General features: G+C 45.2%; 1 protein-coding gene and 1 long non-coding RNA gene across 4 annotated transcripts in view; one reads left to right on the top strand and one right to left on the bottom strand.

Moving 5' to 3' along the window:
* The window catches only part of LOC121712289, a 170,356-nt gene that overhangs the window by 52,082 nt on the left and 98,274 nt on the right, over positions 1-20,000 (top strand). The gene's annotated exons all lie outside the window — the stretch shown is intronic.
* The window catches only part of sgk1 (serum/glucocorticoid regulated kinase 1), a 46,778-nt gene that overhangs the window by 21,665 nt on the left and 5,113 nt on the right, over positions 1-20,000 (bottom strand). For 2 of the 3 annotated variants that reach the window (XM_042096378.1, XM_042096379.1), the window contains exons 3-4: positions 17,850-18,062; positions 2,823-3,026 (exon numbers count right to left, since the gene is read on the bottom strand). In XM_042096378.1, coding sequence (XP_041952312.1) covers positions 2,823-3,026; positions 17,850-18,062 — 417 coding nt within the window. Of the gene's footprint in view, positions 1-2,822; positions 3,027-17,718; positions 17,729-17,849; positions 18,063-20,000 lie in introns of those variants that run through there. The other variant, XM_042096380.1, reaches the window with a different exon arrangement.

The following is a 20,000-nucleotide window of genomic DNA, read 5'->3' as shown; positions in this document are numbered from 1 at the left end:
TGTCATGTCTGGGCAACACAAACTGTCTGTAGTGTGTCACGACTGTGCACGTGAGAGACAGAGAGAGAGAGAGCGAGAGACAGAGAGGGAGAGAGAGACAGAGAGATAGAGTGAAGGAAGAAAAGAGAGGGAGCGAGAGGGGAAAAATGCAGCTCTCACGCCCTCCGCCAAAGTCCAGTCCAGTCTGGTGACACACAGGCAATGTGCCCCCCCCCCACACACACACCTCCCACTTGTGCCCTATGCAACAAGGCCCTAACACACGGGCAATGTGCCCCCCACATACACACACACACACACACCTCCCACTTGTGCCCTATGCAACAAGGGCCCAACAACACTGCAAACAGTGTTAGCCAGCGATACACAGAGAGCTACTCTGGAGTGGGCACTCCTATTCCCAGTAATGCTCAGTGATAAGATACCGGAGGACCTATGCTACCAAATAACACTTACAGTCACAGACACACATGGAATTAGAGAAGTAAGAGCAGAGAAGTCTATTCCCAGCAATGCTTCGTTATCATTTACTCAATTAACACTTCATACAGACACAGATACACACAAAACTAGAGAAATAATAGCAGAGAAGTCTATTGTAAGGTTTATAGGAGCTGTCTTTACAGTGGGATGTACACAACTAAGAAGCACTTTAACTTGCCAGAGATATGCCAGAATGATGAGATCTCTCAGTGAACTTCCACTAAGCCAGCAGAACACCTCTATAAGGGCCTTTTGCACCACACCATCAAGTCACTTATACAGGTGCAATCTGGAAGCCTGCATCCTGCCCAGATATATGCCTCTAGAATGAAAATGTTCTAGGCTGAGGCGGCAGCCCGGCTGCTGTCCAGCCAGAGACTCCTGAGGGAGGGAGCTGGGCACGCAGGCTAGCGAAGCTTCTTGAAGGCTTTATTGCTGCAGTCAGATCTATCTCAGAGGGCTGGGCGATATGGCTGAAAACTGTATCACGAAAGAAGTATTTCATATCAGTCGATATCGATAATTATTGATTTTTTTAAAAAATCTATTTCAGATAAGGATCAGAAGAAAAAAAAGTTCAATTTAAACACTTTTATTTTAAACTTAACCTTCCTCTGATTTTAATCACCTCAGTTATCAATCAAAAAGATTGGAAAGAAAAGAAAAAGAAAAGAAAAGAAATAGCAACACAATCATGAAAAACACTCAAATAAATAAATTTGCACATAAGTCCGGTGTGATATTGACCTAAAGTGTGTTGAAACATGATACCGAGTGTGAACGTATGTCTCATAGCTCATCTTCCAAAGATTCCAAAAATAATTCAGTGGAAATGCATGGATTCGTTACTGCTACTGGAAGCAACCGGAATCCATGCATTTCCACAGAATTATTTTTGGAATCTGATCCCTTATACCTGTTCATTCGTACTCGTCGCTCGACTTATCGTGACTAAATCCAAGTTGCCGTGAACGGTAAACTTCATGAAGGTACTCTCTGTATAAATCGTCTTGTAAATAAACTACCAGTGCTTTTTCAAAGTTCTCAATGTCTCGTTTTAAATGTCAAGGCCCTCAGAAGTCTACCAATGAAGTATGGAGCTACTTTGAGCCTCGTAAATGGTGTAAAACAGTGATTTATTTGCATGGCTAGGCCGATGCCCGAGGCACCTCCATCGCAAAACTGTTGGTAGCATCGGCTAACTAGCGCCAGATTTCTAAATGCAGGGGACAAGCCGAGATGAGCTATGAGACATACGTTCACACTCGGTATCATGTTTCAACACACTTTAGGTCAATATCACACCGGAATTCATGGGAGAAGTGCGTTGGGTAAGTGTTTACCCTGGTGTTTAAGTGTGGCATGACTAAGGTACTTCCACTATCCACTGTCCATGCTAAGCAGCTAAGTATTCATGTCACATGCCTAAGGTGCTACGGCTGTTGATGTTAGCCATGTGTTGCATACTGTGAGGTGATGCTAAATGACCAGTCACCTGGCTAAGTGGCAATGCTAAGCCATGATGGGCAGCCACACTGGGCCATCACAGCCAACAAATCCTCTGTGCCATCTGTGTGCTAGGCACACTTGGTCTACGGAGAGCCAGAGGGGCCAAAAGTGTGGAGATGTCAGAGACAGAGAGAGAAAAGAGAGAGAGAGGGAAAGAGAGATAGAGACAGAGAGAGAGAAGAAAACAGGGATAGAGAGAAAGAGAAACAGAGAGGGAAAGAGAGAGAGGGGGAGTGGAAAATGACTCAAGCTGAAAAGCTAGTTAGAATCCTCCGGTCCAAAATCCTCTTAAAACCAATAAATCTCATCAGATTTTTTTCCATTTCCTAATCTCATCAGATCTTTGAAAAGCACTGTGGGACCATAAGGCTTAGAACAGATCGCACAGAAAAATAGTTCAGGGCTCACATTCCATAAACATCCAGACACACAACGACCTTACGGACGTAAGGATACATTTGTTTACAGCCAATACAGAGAGGCAGGTGGAATACTCACGGCAAACCCAATACAGAGAGGCAGGTGGAATACTCACGGCAAACCCAATACAGAGAGGCAGGTGGAATACTCATGGCAAACCCAGATGATGAGTTGCATTTCAGTGAAAGATCTCTTACCAATGATCACATCTCAAGAATTAGCTCAAGCAGCATTTATAGCATTACTAAAATGCATTTGTGCAGGTAGGTGAATGTATGTGATTCTACTGTATTTCATATGACAAGATGTGTATTTGGTGTGTCTGTGGTTTTTGTGTTCACTTGTAGGTATGCCCAGGTATGCATGTAAATGCAGGTCTTTACAGGTGTGAGTGCGTCCGGTGTCCATACCTGTGTGCGTTGGCGTGGTTGCCATGCCTCCTCGTTGCCGTAGGTAATAAAGGGCCCGCTGCACACGCAGCACTCCTGAAGCACGGGGTTTCCCAGCAGCATGGCCGAGTGCAGGGGCCACTCAAGCTCCGCCTCCCGGCACTGCCCTGCTGATTTTGGCTTCCCATCGCCATGGTGACGGCTTAGCATCTTCCACTTCCTCACCTGACGGAGCAGCGAGAAAAACAAAAACAACGTGAAATGTGAAAAATTTGAAAAATTCTCACATTGTGCACACATTTTTATAGCACTTTTTTATTCCTTTGAGCACTCAAAGCTTTACAGATTAATGCCTCACATTCACTCATTCTCTCATACATTCTTCCACCAGATTAAGGAAAGCCACAGTCCAGCATCTTAACTGAAGTAGCCTGACTGAGTCTTTGCTCTTTGATTAAGGTATGGTTTCAGGGCCAAGTTTCAAAATGGTCAAAACAACTACAGGAAGCACACCATTGCTTTTCCTAAGATAATGTTTTTATTTTAATAGATTTTAGCAGCTTTGCTAGACTTTAGTATAATGCACTGTGGCTGAAGGTGTCAGGGGTGTCACATGGATGGATTTGGCCAGGGTCTTGACCTGTTTAGGACATTGGCTGTTTAGCCCTAGTCTAGCCTTGGACTAGAACTCCTGCTCTAGTGCTGGAACAGTCTCCGTCTTGTCCTGAACTGGTCATGGTTTTGCCATAATCTGTCTTTGGTCTTGACCCAGTTTAGTTGCTCTAGCACTGTGTTAGTCTTGAACTAGTCCTAGTCTGGTCATCATCGTCATCTGGTCCTAGTCCACGGCTCCTCTGACTGGCCAAGGCATTCTTACTGGCCAAGGCATTCTTACTGGCCAAGGCATTCTTACTGGCCACGGCATTCTTACTGGCCAAGGCTCCTCTGACTGGCCAAGGCTCCTCTGACTGGCCAAGGCATTCTTACTGTCAAAGCCATGGAGTCCAAGCTAAATATAGCATCATAATAAACGCTCAGCTCATGTAATACCTACAGTATATGACTATGGGAGCCTGCGTCATATGAGAAGCCAGTTGGAATATCAAAGTTCATATAACACAAGAATCATGTGTGTGTGTGTGTGTGTGTGTGTGTGTGTGTATGAGAGAGACAGATGGCGAGAGAGAAGAGAGAGTGTGATAGAGTGTAGATGTGTGTGTGTGTGTGTGTCCCCTAATCTGATATGCTCTCTCTTATACACACACACACACACACACACACACACACACACACACACACACACACACAGGTGCCCTCTTGTCAACTGTGTGATTTATGGTTACATAAGTCTGTCCTTAGCTCTCAGGTTTGTAGGGCAGTCAGTGAGTAGGTGTGAGTAGTGAGTGCGGGCCTGGTGGTGCGGGCCTGGGGTAAATGTGTCTGAGATGGGCCTGATGCTCCAAATGGAGGCTTATGGAAGGAGTTGCTCCTCTTTCAAATGCTCCTGAAGAGACAGTGTCTAGCTCTACACACACATACACACATATGCACACACACACTCAAGTCTACACACTTCCTTCTCTGCTCATCTTTATAAAGAAATAAAATGATGAACTGATTAAATAATAATTATACTTTCTTTCTTGCTTTCTTTCTAAGCAGATTAATTCTCATGTTTATGACTATTTGTTTATATTTATATTATATTGTATTATATTATATAAGTATCTCATGTGATGTTCAAGCACGTGTATGAGTGTGTGTGTGTGTGTGTGTGTGTGTGTGTGTGTGTGTGTGTGTGTGTGTGTATGTGCGTGCGTGCGTGCGTGCGTGCGTGCGTGAGTGTGTGTGTGTGTGTGTGTGTGTGTGTGTGTGTGTGTCCAGGGACAGCTGTAATAAGTTTGGGTTTTTCATCAGGCCGGCAGCTTTGGCCATCCTAAGCCGATTCTGAGGACAGACCTTTCCGTGAATCTCTTGAGGCTCTAGATAGATAGATAGATACTTTATTGATCCCCAGGGGAAATTCAAGCTCTATGTGGCTGAAGCTCTGTGGTGCTGCTTGGCCCCATGTGTGTGTGTGTGTGTGTGTGTGTGTGTGTGTGTGTGTGTGTGTGTGTGTGTGTGAGCTCACTGGCTCTATGTGGCTGAAGCTCTGTGGTGCTGCTCGGCTGAAAAACCGCACGTGAGTGTAACGTGTCAGGCACACACTCCCCCTGGCCAGAATCACAGGATGAATTCTTTCCACACACACACACACACACACACACACACACACACACACACACACTCCCCCCGGCAAGAATCCAAGGGAAAATCACAGGATAGAGTTTCTCCACACACACACACACACACACACACACACACACACACACACACACACAAGCCTCAGCAAGAATCACAGGGGAAAATCACAGGACAGAGCCTCTCCACACACACAAACACACACACACACACACACACACACACAAATCCGTTTATACAATGTATATATATTTGGGGTATCTTGGATTGCTTTTCTTCACAAACAAACACACACATACTGTACACAAATATACACACTGAAATAAACACAAAAACATAAACACACTCACACACACAGACACATAGACACGCACACGCACACACATACACACACACACACACACAGTGCCAGGATTGTAGTTAAGTCCCCTAGGCGGAGCGAAATTCATCTGGCTAGGGTCAGGTTAACAGACAGCACCATCTCACTAGTCCTAGGATCGCTATACAGTTCAGATTACGTGCCCTGCTTTCTCGGGAGGCTTAATGCCGTTGTGTGTTCAAGCTATACAACTGATCCACGCCAGGTGACATACGGTACATACATATTACACACCAGGGGACATATGGTACATACATACCTCGGTACGCCGAGGCTACAACAAATAAGTCTTCTCATCAAACACATGCAACAGTGACAGGGGTTCCCAGTGACCCAGCACTGTGGGGGAATGATCCATATTCAAAGTTCAAAGTCTGCTTTATTGTCAATTTCTTCACATGTCAAGACATACAAAGAGATCGAAATTGCATTTCCAACTATCCCACGGTGGAGACAAGACATATTTTACCAATTAGGTCCACAGACAAACATAACATTCAAGTAAACAATATAAAAAGTAAAAATAAGAAGGCACATACAATGAAGAAATAAGAGCAGCAAAATTTGGTAGAAATTGTGCAATTGTGCATACAGTAGACAGTCAATATAATAGTGCAAAAGTCAGGCCAATAAATGGCTGAGGTAGTTTTGTTTGACCTAAGTATGCAAGTGGCATAGTGGTGCAAGTTATGTAAGAGCAGCAGAAGTGTGTTCAGAAGTGTTCAGGACAACAGGACAACAACAACAAGTTGCAAGTGTGCAAGTGGAGTAGTGCAAGTGGAGTAGTGCAAGGCAGCCATTGTGGGTCTAAAAGTCCAGGATGTTATGTAGCTGAGGGTGGAGGGGGGAGAGGGGGGAGAGAGTTCAGGATCCTAACAGCCTGGTGTATGAAGCTTCATGCATTCAGGGGGGTAGTCAGCTGCTTTACCCACAATACATCCCTATTCTCTTTCCTGAACACACACACACACACACACACACACACACACACACACACACACACACACACACACACACACACTGACAAACTGATTGCACAATAACCAGTGTATATTTGGTGTTTGATAAGTGCAGAACACAAGTCTTTCATGGGGGAGACTGTGACAACACACATGTGCCTAACTGTTTATGACCTTGAAGTTGTCATTTTATTCAGCAACATTCAAGAGTAGATGTCCTGACACACACACACACACACACACACACACACACACACACACACACACACACAGACATGCACACACACAGACACGCACACACACACACAAGAGTAGATGTCCTGACACACACACACACACACACACACACACACACACACACACAGACATGCACACACACAGACACGCACACACACACACAAGAGTAGATGTCCTGACACACACACACACACACACACACACACACACACACACACAGACATGCACACACACAGACACGCACACACACACACAAGAGTAGGTGTCCTGACACACACACACACACACACACACAAGAGAAGGTGTCCTGACACACTGTGTGCGTTTATCCTCAGGTAGCTGCTCCCCACCCCAAAATGCATTGCATGAAGTCCACAAGGTAGTGCTTTACGTCAGTGCTGTAAGCGGTTACATAAAGACAAACTGATACTGGATGCACACACACACACACACACACACACACACACACACACACACACACACACACCCTCCGAAAGCATTGCAGATTTGCGGCTGCACAAGAAAGGTCCAAACTCCACGACAGCGAAAGTCTTACTGCAGAGGCTGCACAACTAAAAATACAGAAGTGGGTGAAGGTCACGACCTTACTGTAGCTAATAGAACATCCAACACAGTGAGCTAATGCAGTCGTGCCAAGGAGGGCGGGGCCACATCAAAGTGGCTGGGCTGGGCTGGGCACCATGCCAGGGTACTGCTGGGCGCATAAGGACATTCTCCTTCAACAGTAGCTGGCAGCTAGCGTGGCAGTGCCAAGTCACCTGGGAAGACAGTGGAGGTGTGGGAGGGAGCTGTTACTGTTACTGGGAATCAGTGCAGGAAGATGGACTTCGTTTTCTTGCAGAGTACGTGTATGCAATCTGCATAGCAATATGGCCTTATAAATGATTATGAAAGAAAGGACACAGTGAGAGAGAGAGAGAGAGAGAGAGACAGAGAGAGAGAGAGAGAGAGAGAGAGATTAACCCTGATCACGGGGACTCAATGCACTCTGAGCTCAATGCACGATGACTCATCTCTAACCACATTTCTAACCACACACACACACCTTAAGAGCTGATCAAACCAGTTTCCTTCAGACATTTCTGACTGATTCCCTCATAAAGCCCAGCATTAAAATCACATTGTCACAGCTGGTCATGCAGCTGGTCAGCATGGGGCCTTGTTATAGGTTGTGTTTGTATGTGTGTGTGTGTGTGTGTGTGTGTGTGTGTTGGCTTTTAAATACGTGGCATAAGGTCACCTTATCTCTCTGTGAGATCAAACTGCAGCTCTCACCCTGTGACCCTTCCATCCCCTCCCCCGCCTTCTCCTCTTCCCCCTCCTCCACCTCCTCTTCCCCCTCTTCCTCCTCCTCCTCCTCACCTCCTCCACCTCCTCTTCCCCCTCCTCTTCCCCCTCCTCTTCCTCCTCCTCCTCCTCACCTCCTCCACCTCCTCTTCCCCCTCCTCCACCTCCTCTTCCCCCTCTTCCTCCTCCTCCTCCTCCCCTCCTCCACCTCCTCCTCCACCTCCTCTTCCCCCTCTTCCTCCTCCTCCTCCCCTCCTCCACCTCCTCTTCCCCCTCCTCTTCCCCCTCTTCCTCCTCCTCCTCCTCTTCCCCCTCCTCCTCCCCCTCCTCTTCCTCCTCCTCCTCCACCTCCTATTTCTCCTCCTCTTCCCCCTTCTCCACCTCCTCCACCTAAATAACACAGAACTTGAAGGTAGAACTGGATAATTAAATCTAACTTGCAGAAGAACACTTGTAGAGGCTCTTATCACCAACCAACATAAATGAGGTGCACACACACACACTGACCAGAGTGTGTATCTGTGCTGCACCGTGAGCTGATTTGTGAAAGTATCTGCCACATTAATGACCGTGAATGCAGTCAGGTATGTGTCTTACAGGACATGCAACTGAAGCCAGGACTGGATCGCCCACTGGCCGCACTGTGCCGTGCAGCTTGGAGTTTATGCAATCCTATTGTCTCAGCTGTTCTATCGCTCTGCTTCTTTCCCCAGAGCCGATCTGTCGCTCCTGTCCACCTCCGAACGGCCCCCGGGCTGAGACAGCCACGGTCGTGATTTTGCTGTCATGTGGAACGCAGTCAGGAGGATTGTCATGGTGGAGAAATAGGCTGTTTCTGTCTGCACTAAAAAAGAATACTAATCTTTCCAACACAAAAACAGCAATGCAATTCCACAGTAACAATGGAAAACAGAGCATCTAAATATATCAACATTCTAATGTTTGAGTTTTGAGATTTCTTTTAGCTTTTATTATTATTATTATTATTATTATTATTATTATTATTATCCTCTTCTTGTAGCGGCCCCATTATCACCGTGAGCGTGCATTAACTTCCGCTACCCCAACGCCGTGTCATCCATTATCCCATCCCATAATATGCCATGTCATTCTATTCACCCTGACAATGAGATCAAAGCTAGAGGAATCCTCTTTGTTGATACCAGCGATGCCCTGAAAATTCTGAATGCAGTTCTGAAGAGCACTGATAACAATGAGTCTAGTCGGAGAACCATGAAAAGCAGTGTCTGCCTGCTGTGCAGTATTCCAGCATGTCAACGTCTCTACCTACTATAAAATCCAGAGCTTACTCTCACACACACACACACACACACACATATGCATAGAAATGTTAAACACCCTCAATGCTGATCTAGCATGGAGACATGCTGTGGGGATTACTGCAGGGAACAGAGCAGAGGTTTCATTATGTACTCAGTATTGTTTTACCTGAGGCCAAGTCTCTCTCTCTCTGGCCTAGTCCACACGTACCAAACCAATCTTTTTTTCCTCCGTCTTCCCTGGAACCACATCAAGAATATTTGCGTCCAAACGGATCCATCTCAACACGACTCAACACGTTACTTCATACCCCAGGCCTATAGGTGGCACTGTTTCTTTACATAAATTGACCAAAACTTGCGCTTTACAAACAGACAGAATAGGCTACGACGAAATGGCTAGTGCAAGGAAACCAGAATTGTTTGTGTGGACTGATGGTGAACTGTCAACTGTAGTCAACTGTAAAACTAATAAACTTTATTTTACAGTTTGTGAAGGGTGCAGTCCCGTCCTTTATTTGGCTAACGCAGGTAGGCCTACTAATCACCTTTACTTTCTTTGGTTGTAGGATAGTCCGTGATTCACATTAGTTTTAGCTATCACCGCAATTAGGCTACTAAACGCAAGGCTTACCCAAGTTCTAGGCTATTCCGTCGCCACATTTATAATATTGCTATAAAACCTTCGTTAGTAACAGTCAATACTTTTGCCTGCATCAAATCGCGCATTCGCATTCAGTGTGCTACCATCGGCTTAATGTGAGTTCTAAGCGTCTTTGTATGCTTATATCTGATTTCACTCGACTGTGAATGCATGTATATATGTTGTAAGACATGTAAAATAAATGAATGACACTGGCACTACGCACAAATTAATGTAGCCTAAACTTACACCGCACTTTCCTAATAACTTAAGTTCTCTCGCGTCACTGACAGTAGCTAGAATGCATAAAAAAACACCGGGAAAAACAGTGTTCAGTCCACCAAGTCATATGTTATCGGCGCTGCGCAGCACCAGTTGTGATATTTATCTTACGGAGTGTAATCGTAGGTAATGTCATGTATGAAAACTAGTATAGTTAGGCAATACTATAAGTGCAAGTCCAGGGCAGCTGAGGTGTGAGGCGATGACATCATCGATACGCAAGCAGGATGTGCGGTTTCGCTGTCTAAACGAATTCAAAAGGGCTACGGTTTCAGATTTTTCCACTCTGGGACCAGGTTTCAAAAAAGTGGGGTTTCGGGCAGTGCGTTTACAGGATTCGTTTGGACGCTCGGCCAAGACGAAGCAAAACCTCTGCGTTTAACCTAAAAAGCGTCTCCGTGTGGACAGGCCCTCTCTCTCTCTCTCTCTCTCTGTGTGTGTGTGTGTGTGATGATTTCACCCACTAATGAATTAAACGGGGGGTGATAGAATGAGTTCAATGTTTTATGTGTGAGTGTGTGTGTGTGTGTGTGTGTGTGTGGTTATGTAGGGTCCATTTTGGCTGTTTTCATTAAATTGCAGTGGAGCCCTGAAGGTATCGATACTAAAAACAGGTGTGACATAACTGCAAATATATACAAGCACACAAACACACACACACACACACACACACACACACACACACACACACACACACACACACTTCTGGGCCTCGTATGACTAACAGGTCTCTATGTGTCTGTTTCACAACTACAGGGCTGAAGGCTGAGAAAGAATGAAGTCCACACACACACACACACACACACACACAAGCACACACATATACATATACACACACAAGCACACCCAACATATACACACACACACACACACACACTAGAGATGCGCGGTTCGCGGTTACAGCCGCGGACTCCGCGGTTAAACTGCGGATCGGGTGGATGACATGAAGAAATATAATATTTTAATTAAATTCGGGCGGGTGGCGGTTGAACCAATCAAATGAAAAAAATATAGTCTATACATTGTTAAATTGTGTTACCTACATCGGAAAAAAAAACAAGCACACTTTGAAATAGTCAAAATTTCCTCAGGCAGTAATTTAGCCTAGTTGCTTCTATGCATGCTGCTTTGTTTAGGCAGGCTACTATCAGAGATGGTGTTGCGGAGTTGGTGTATTCCGATGTTTCACTGAGCAACCCCTCTCACGCACGCACACACACACACACACACTAAAGGTAACAAAAAGTGTAATTAAGTAGCCTATCGTAGCCTACCAGCATTTGTTCCTCTCCAGTGTGCAATAAGAAAGTAGAATAGGCTAGGTCTACAGTGCAAGTTGACCGATGATTCATCTCCCATGTCGCGTCTCGTTGCAGAGCCTTGGTAGGCTATTAAGCAAATCTGCAACCTATGAGCCCAGCTGCCAGTATTGGAGGAGGCCTAAACATCTCGTAGATGAGACTGCCTGGGTTATTTTGTTTCGATATCATATATAAAACACATAGTCATTGTAGCCTACCATTCAGGTAATAGGCATTTAAAAGAGAGACAGATTATGGAGTGATATGACTCAGAAATGACATTGGGCAATGGCAGTGCGAGATGTTCAGAACGTAAGAGTTAAAAAAGAAGGTAAGACAAATAGTCAGAAAACTTAGATGTGTAAGGCAAGCAAGCAAGTTTGGCGGTTGTTACTAAAAATGTGAGCATGCACGTTGCACTGTTGAGCGGGGGACTTTCGGAATGAATAGAGTCGGCGTTTCTTTAATATCAAAGCGCCATAGTTTGTCCAATCGGCCTGCTGGTATAAAATGAATTGCGCTGTCGGTCTGAAAAAGACGCGCTCTCTTCCCATGCAGTCAAAATGAATGGGAGTCTTCAGAGCAGGCTTGTCATAGTGTCACCCTGACATGACAGTGTGTAAAGTAGCCTATAATGTGAATGACTTGTTATTTTAGTAAGGATTTCTTTCTTTTTGCAAAAAATAAAGAACAATAGGCATTAATTAGTAGGCTAAATAGCAGCATGTTGAAATTATGTGCCAAATTGCGTTTTTTATTAAAATGATAAAATTGTAGGTTACAGGCCGATGTGCGTTTTATTTGGAGACTGTTTTTTGCGAGACAGAGACCGAGTTTGCTGCTGATATTCTGGGGATAGGCTACAACATAGCCAATGTAGGACTTTAGCCTTTTAATATATTTGCTGCATTGGATCAGTCTTTCTAGAACAGGCAAGAGCTTTCTAGCCTCACGTCAGCAGCACAGCATCACCCATATACATTAAAACAACCAGCTGATGGCGGGCCGGTGCGGTTTTGAAAATTGGTCAAAAAACGTTGGTGCGGATGGATGGCGGATGGATGATAAGTTTTGCTATGCAGTTACGGTTGAAATAATAGCCCATCCGCGCATCTCTAACACACACACACACACAAGCACACACATATACATATACACACACATACACACACATACACAAAGAAAACAATGTCCACATCCACTCACCTGAGGGTGCAATGGCCAATCACACACACACACACACACACACACACACACACACACAGACAAACACACACACACACACACACACACACACACACACACACAGACACACACACACACACAAAGAAAACAATGTCCACATCCACTCACTTGAGGGTGCAATGGCCAATCTCTCTCTCTCACACACACACACACACACACACACACACACACACACACACACACAAACACACAAATAAAACAATGTCCACATCCACTCACCTGAGGGTACAATGGCCAATCATGAGTAAGCATACTGTTCTTCAAAGATGGAAAGTAGGTTATGTAAAGCAGGCACACACCACAGCTCTCATCATCATCATCATTATCACACACACACACACACACACACACACACACACACACACACACACACACACACACACTCGAAGCTTGGAGATGACAAATGGGGACATTAACCGGTAGTGAGTCATTTCTGAGCACAAACATTAATGGCTAACCATGAGTGTGTTAACTGGTTTTAAGGCTTCAGTGTGTGTGTTTGTGTGTGTGTGCGCGTGCATGCGCGTGCATGCACGTGCATGTGTGTGTGCGTGTGTGTGCACATGTGTCTGTGTGTGTGTGTGTGTGTGTGTGTGTGTGTGTGTGTGTGTGTGTGTGTGCGTGTGTGTGCGCATGCGTGTGTGTGTGTGTGTGTGTGTGTGCTATTCCTTCAGCAGGAAAACACACCCGGCCAGTCTCTTACTTTCTAGTAAGTGCCCAGTTTTTCCATGAACTAACCTGACACACACACACACATACACACACACACACACACCTCCATTTCCTTGAAACCAAAGCCAGTGGCAGGTCCAATGTATCTCCTTTTGACGAGTGTGAGCATGACTAAAAGGTCAAGGGTTTTAATGCCGTGATGAGGTAGCCCACAGATGACAGATGCCATGGTAACCTCTAGCATTATTGCATAAGCTGGTGAACAGGGGGGCATGTGTTCAGACACTGGGCTGCCCACGCACACACACACACACACACACACACACACCTACGTTATGCAACCTCGCCCTTTAGACCACAACTGTCTCCAAAATTCTATCGTTCTCTCACATCTCCTCACACACACACACAGGGCCGGCGGAAGGCATGGGCATTCTGGGCAATTGCCCTGGGTGCCAAACTACAGTATTCACAGTATTATTGTGTATAATCATGTATGATACCAATGAATCATGAATCATGTATGATATCAATGAATCTTTAGGACATGATATGAATAATTTATTTAGTCATGTGAACCGAGCTAGCTAGCTAGCTAACGCTAGCTTAAAACGCTATACAGGAGGATGGGAGTAGCTATGGCAATACAGCTATGCGCTAACAAGTGACTAGTAGTTGAAGGACTTAGCTTAAACTTAATATACTGTTGCAAAATCACTTGAGTATAAACTATCCACTTTAACTAATGTCAGTAATGTTATTCAGCTAGTTGTCATTTTAAAGAAGTTACACTTCTCTGTTTAAAAATGTTACCTTAGCTAAGAGGCTAGCTAGCATGCTAACAACCGGACAGTAACTGGCAGCAGCATGGTCTAATATTAAGTTATTTTATTACAAATCCGAACACTAAAAAATTACACTATTAGGCTTGAAATGATCCCAAACACTTACAGATTATGACACAATTTTCCAATAAACCCTCAACAAATCCAGAAAGACATAATGACCAATTTATTGGTAAAATTCCACAAGTCTCCATTGACATTAGTGCAGCGAGGGCTTACTCTGGTCTGCATAAAGGGGGATTTCCCCCCCCCTTGCAATAATCGAACGCGGAAATTGTAGAACGTTTGCGCCTCACGCTCCGCTTTAACCCTCTCTGGTGGCGACCTATAGACCCTTTCAAGAGAGTTCCATTATCAGCATCATAGTTGGCCCCACTAGGCTTCCGTTTTAACATTCCATATGTTATCTTAATGCAGAGGAAATAGATTGGGAACCAAATAGAACGTTCAAGCATTGTTTTTGTTTATATTGTTGAAAGAGTCTATAGGCTACAACATTGAAAACACACTGATTGTCAAATAATTACATAGATGGTTTAAATGCGGGAGCAGCAAGTAATTTGTTTTCAGTGATATCGGTTAAATAACAGTCATGAAGTATAAGTATATAAACTTTTTTGATCCCGTGAGGGAAATTTGGTCTCTGCATTTAACCCAATCGGTGAATTAGTGAAACACAAACAGCACACAGTGAACACAAAGTGAGGTGAAGCACACACTAATCCCGGCGCAGTGAGCTGCCTGCTACAACGGCGGCGCTCGGGGAGCAGTGAGGGGTTAGGTGCCTTGCTCAAGGGCACTTCAGCTGCGGCCCACTGGTCGGGGCTCGAACCGGCAACCCTCCGGTTACAAGTCCAGAGTGCTAACCAGTGGGCCACGGCTGCCCTATGAACGAGACATTCAAAGCATAGTGCTGTGAAAGAAAAGTGCACAGTTTGAAAAACTTTTCTCCCGCGTATGGGTCTGTCAGTCTGGGTCAGATTCAGTCTGAATCGTCAGGTTGCTAGCAGTGGAACGTAGCAGAGGGACGACAATGTAATAAGGTAAAATCTGAATCTCACCATGTCACCGAATCAGGGGAGCAATGAGCTTGTTTCCACGCAATAAGATGGTCCTATCGCGGGGTGATGAGACAGCGACACTCGAAGTGCGTTCCTAATGTCACGTTTAAATGCACACCTAACAGACAGCATCATATTAAATAGGTAGTCCAATTTCTGTATAATAGCCTGTAATAATAATATGTTTATGTTACATGAAAAGCCTAATTGCTTAATTGTAGGCTACCCTTTTATCAGTGAGGCCTCGCAATAGCAATAATCCCGCATCATTTTTTTTCTCCTTGCGGTCCAGTAACACTGGAAAGTAGCAACGTTGAGTTCCCCCACATTGAAACCAGCCCCGATCTGCACGCTGCAGTCAGGGGCTTTTGGGAAGGTAGCACACAGTCGAAAGTGGCACGCAGTCAATGAACATGAGGGCGACATATTCCTATTTTGCCCAGGGCGCAGGAGTACCTTCCGCCGGCCCTGCACACACACACACACACACACACACACACACACACACACACACACACGCACGCACGCACACACACACACACACACACACACGCACACACACACACACACACACACACACGCACACACACAAACACACACACAACCTGTTACATGCTGTTGTACCGTCATTCCCTTATTACCCTCGAAAAAGCAACACACACACACACACACACACACACACATACACATACATACAAACACACACATACACATACACACACTCACACCCACACCAGTGACTCACTGAGTGTTAATCCAGCACAGCTCGCCAACACATGCTTAGAGATGTCATGCATATACACACACACACACTCTGTCTATCTCAAATGTGCCTAAACAGCATAACACTCATACACTCATACACTATTCAAACCACCTAAACCTGTGGCTGTGGTAACAAAAAAAACTGGCAAGTCCCTGAAGGGATCTGGTAAATATGTTCAGTCACACACACACACACACACACACACACACACACACACACACACACACACAGACACACACACACACACACACACACACACACAGGTCACACAAACCACACACCACAACCCAAAGATCCTGGGGGAATGACACAGAAAAACCCACACGAGAGAGAAAACAACCCTAAAATAGAACTCCACAGAGGAAGAGAGAGAGATGGGGGGATAGAGACAGCCTGACAGAGAAAGAGACAGAAAGAGAGAGAGAGAGGGATAGAGACAGCCTGATAGAGAAAGAAACAGAGAGAGAGAGGGATAGAGACAGCCTGATAGAGGAAGAGAGAGAGAGGGGGGGGATAGAGACAGCCTAATAGAGAGCGACAAAAAGAGAGATAGAGGGATAGAGACAGCCTGATAGAGAAAGAGACAAAAAGAGAGGGATTGAGACAGCCTGATAGAGAAAGAGACAGAAAGATGGAAAGACTTTGATAGCGTCAAAGAAAGTGATAGAGAGAAAGAAGAGAGTGATTGAAAGAAAGTGAGTGACACAGAGAGCAATATTGAGAGAGAACCAAAACAAGAGGTCGATACAGAGTGAGGTCGATACAGAGATGCACTTCCTCCTACCTATACAATGTACATCCTTCAATCACACAAGAAACCTTTCAACAAATGTATCTCAGACATTCCTAATTTTAATGAAGTTCATTAAACATCAAAATTAAAGATACTACTAGGAGAAGAAGATATCTTGCTGCCCAATATGTATCAACATGCCACAATCTGAGAGACAATGAGTGACCTATATGAATATAAACACACACACACACACATATGCACACAAGCACACACACACACCATCATACACTGCATTTTATTTTACTTTTACCTATTCATTTTATTCATCTACTGGCATGTGTATGTATGTGTGTGTTCAGATGTATTGTATAACTGCTTTGGCAATATGAGTGAGTTTGTCATGCCAATAAAGCATTCTGAATTGAATTAAGTATAGTATAGTATATATACTCTTTTGATCCCGTGAGGGAAATTTGGTCTCTGCATTTATCCCAATCCGTGAATTAGTGAAACACACACTGCACACACAGTGAGGTGAAGCACACACTAATCCCGGCGCAGTGAGCTGCCTGCATCAACAGCGGCGCTCGGGGAGCAGTGAGGGGTTAGGGGCCTTGTTCAAGGGCACTTCAGCCGTGCCTACTGGTCGGGGTTCGAACCGGCAACCCTCCGGTTACAGGTCCGAAGTGCTAACCAGTAGGCCACGGCTGCCCTAAATTGAATTCAATTGAGAGAATGATGCCCCCCCCTTAAACAAAATAAATATACGGTACATACACACACACACACACACACACACACACACACACACAACCCCATCCCGTCTCACCTTGCAGCCCTTGATCTTGTCATACACACATACACAGACACACACACACACACACACACACACACACACACACACACACACACACAAACACACAGACACACACACATACACACACCACCCTATCCCGTCTCACCTTGCAGCCCTTGCTCTTGTCATACACACACACACACACACACACACACACACACACACACACACACACACAGACACACACACACACACACACACACACACACACACACACACAACCCTATCCCGTCTCACCTTGCAGCCCTTGCTCTTTTCGGGGCAGGGGGGCGAGGGGGTGTCGTGGGGCAGGTAGAATCCGGCGGGTGGGTAGTGGCAGCAGCCGTAGGGCGAGGGGAAGTGTGTGTACCACAGCTCCTGGCCCAGCTGGCACTTGGGGCACGGGTACAGGAAGCCCAGTGTGGGCGTCTTCTCCGCCGTCACCTTGGAGTTCCGGATCCATCGCCGCACCTGGGGGGGGTGGGGGTGGGGGGGTTCAGAGTTAAAGCCTCTGTGTCTGTCAGAGTATGTGACATTTTTTGAGCAGAATACATTATGAAGCTGCTCCTGGGTTGCACACAGACACACACACACATACACAAACATTTATATATACATATATATATGTGTATATGTATACCTGTATACACACCAACAATAATGAATTCTCTCCAAAGCTTTGATCATGTGATTTTCAAAGCGCATGGCACGGCTTGTCTGTTTATTTGTTTGTGTATGTGTCTACACACACACTTTGAAGGGGATGTATATACACACCAACCCCCCCCCCCCCCCCATACACACACACACACACACAAACACACACACACACACACACACACACACACACACACACACACACAGGCTGTTTTTTCTGTTTTGGTGGGAAGTTTTCAAAGGTCTTTGTAGAATGTGCTTCTCCCTGTCCCTCCATGTTTGTTGTTTTTCCAAAGCCCCTATCTTTCATCTCTTTCCCTCACTATCTCTCTATCTTTCATCTCTCTCTCCCCCTTGATCAATCTCTATCCCTCTATGCCTCAATCTCTGTGTGTGTGTGTGCGTGTGTGTGTGTGTTTGTCTGTGTGTGCATGTCTGTGAGTGTCACCTCTGGTCTTGGCTCTGATTGTCATTAATACAGTATTCTGTTTTATATCTGTTATTTGGACACACACACACACACACACACACACACACACACACACACACACACACACACACACACACACACACACAAACTCTCTCTCTCTCTCTCTCTCTCTCTCGGGGCTAAAACATCAGATAGAAGAGCGGATTTGTGTGTGTGTGTGTGTGTGTGTTCATATTTGTGTGTGCCTGTGTGTGTGGCTAGCAAAAGTGAATGACACACACACACACACACACACACACACACACACACAGCCTGAGTGAGTGTTGTTATTGTTTTCTCCTTAGGTGAAAAGAATAATTCAACGTTTCTGGGAAGTGTTGAGTCATTCTGAGTATGAAATCAGGAGCCTTCCAATGAAATGAGCGTGTGCATGTGTGTGCTTGTGTGTGCATGTGTGTGTGTGTCTTTACAGTCTATACTGACTGCAGCAAAAACACACACAGCATGACAACAGACTTTCTATCTCTCACACACACACACACACACATACACCACATACACACACACACACACACACACACAAACACAGAGGGAGAGAAAGACACCGCAACATTCCCCCATGGATTAGTCTCCCTATGAGTTGTGCACCACTGGCCATAACAACCCAACCACTCACGTTCCCTAGCAAAACACTCCTCACGACTCCACAGCAACAAGCCTCCCTTTCCTCTGAGTCAGTTGGATTCACCAGCTGGAGTGTGTGAGTGTGTGTGTGTGTGTGTGTGTGTGTGTGTGTGTGTGTGTGTGTGTGTGTGTGTGTGTGTGTGTGTGTCGGTGTGTGTGTGTATGTGTTTGAGAGAGAGAGAGAGAGATTTGCAGCCTAAAATCTTTTCCAAGCCACACACACAAACACACACACGTACTGTATGCATGCACGCACACATGCACGCATGCACACACACACACCAGTCAGAAGCACTCTGATATTATTCACAGCGTGATCCCAAAAACTCTTTTTTTGAATTAAGAATAGAGTTTTTCAGTTTAAAAAGAAAAGAGCAGAATTTCTCATGTGATTTGCAGCATCACTGACACACTGTCGTTCTAGGAAGCTTGCCATTAAACAGAGAACAGGAACAAAAGTCATTAAAGTTTAAACACAGCCAGAATAGCAAAGCTCTACCACTTCAAACGCTAAACAGTGCAGTTCACGACTACAAAGACTTGGCATGGCAAAGACTCCTCCCCAATAGAAACCTGTGGCATACCAAAACTCAAACAACACACCCAAACACACACACACACAGGCACACACACACACA

This window comes from Alosa sapidissima, chromosome 6 (assembly GCF_018492685.1).
Source record: "Alosa sapidissima isolate fAloSap1 chromosome 6, fAloSap1.pri, whole genome shotgun sequence".
NCBI classification, from domain to species: Eukaryota; Metazoa; Chordata; class Actinopteri; order Clupeiformes; family Clupeidae; genus Alosa; species Alosa sapidissima.
This window is presented reverse-complemented; position numbering and strand designations above follow the sequence as displayed.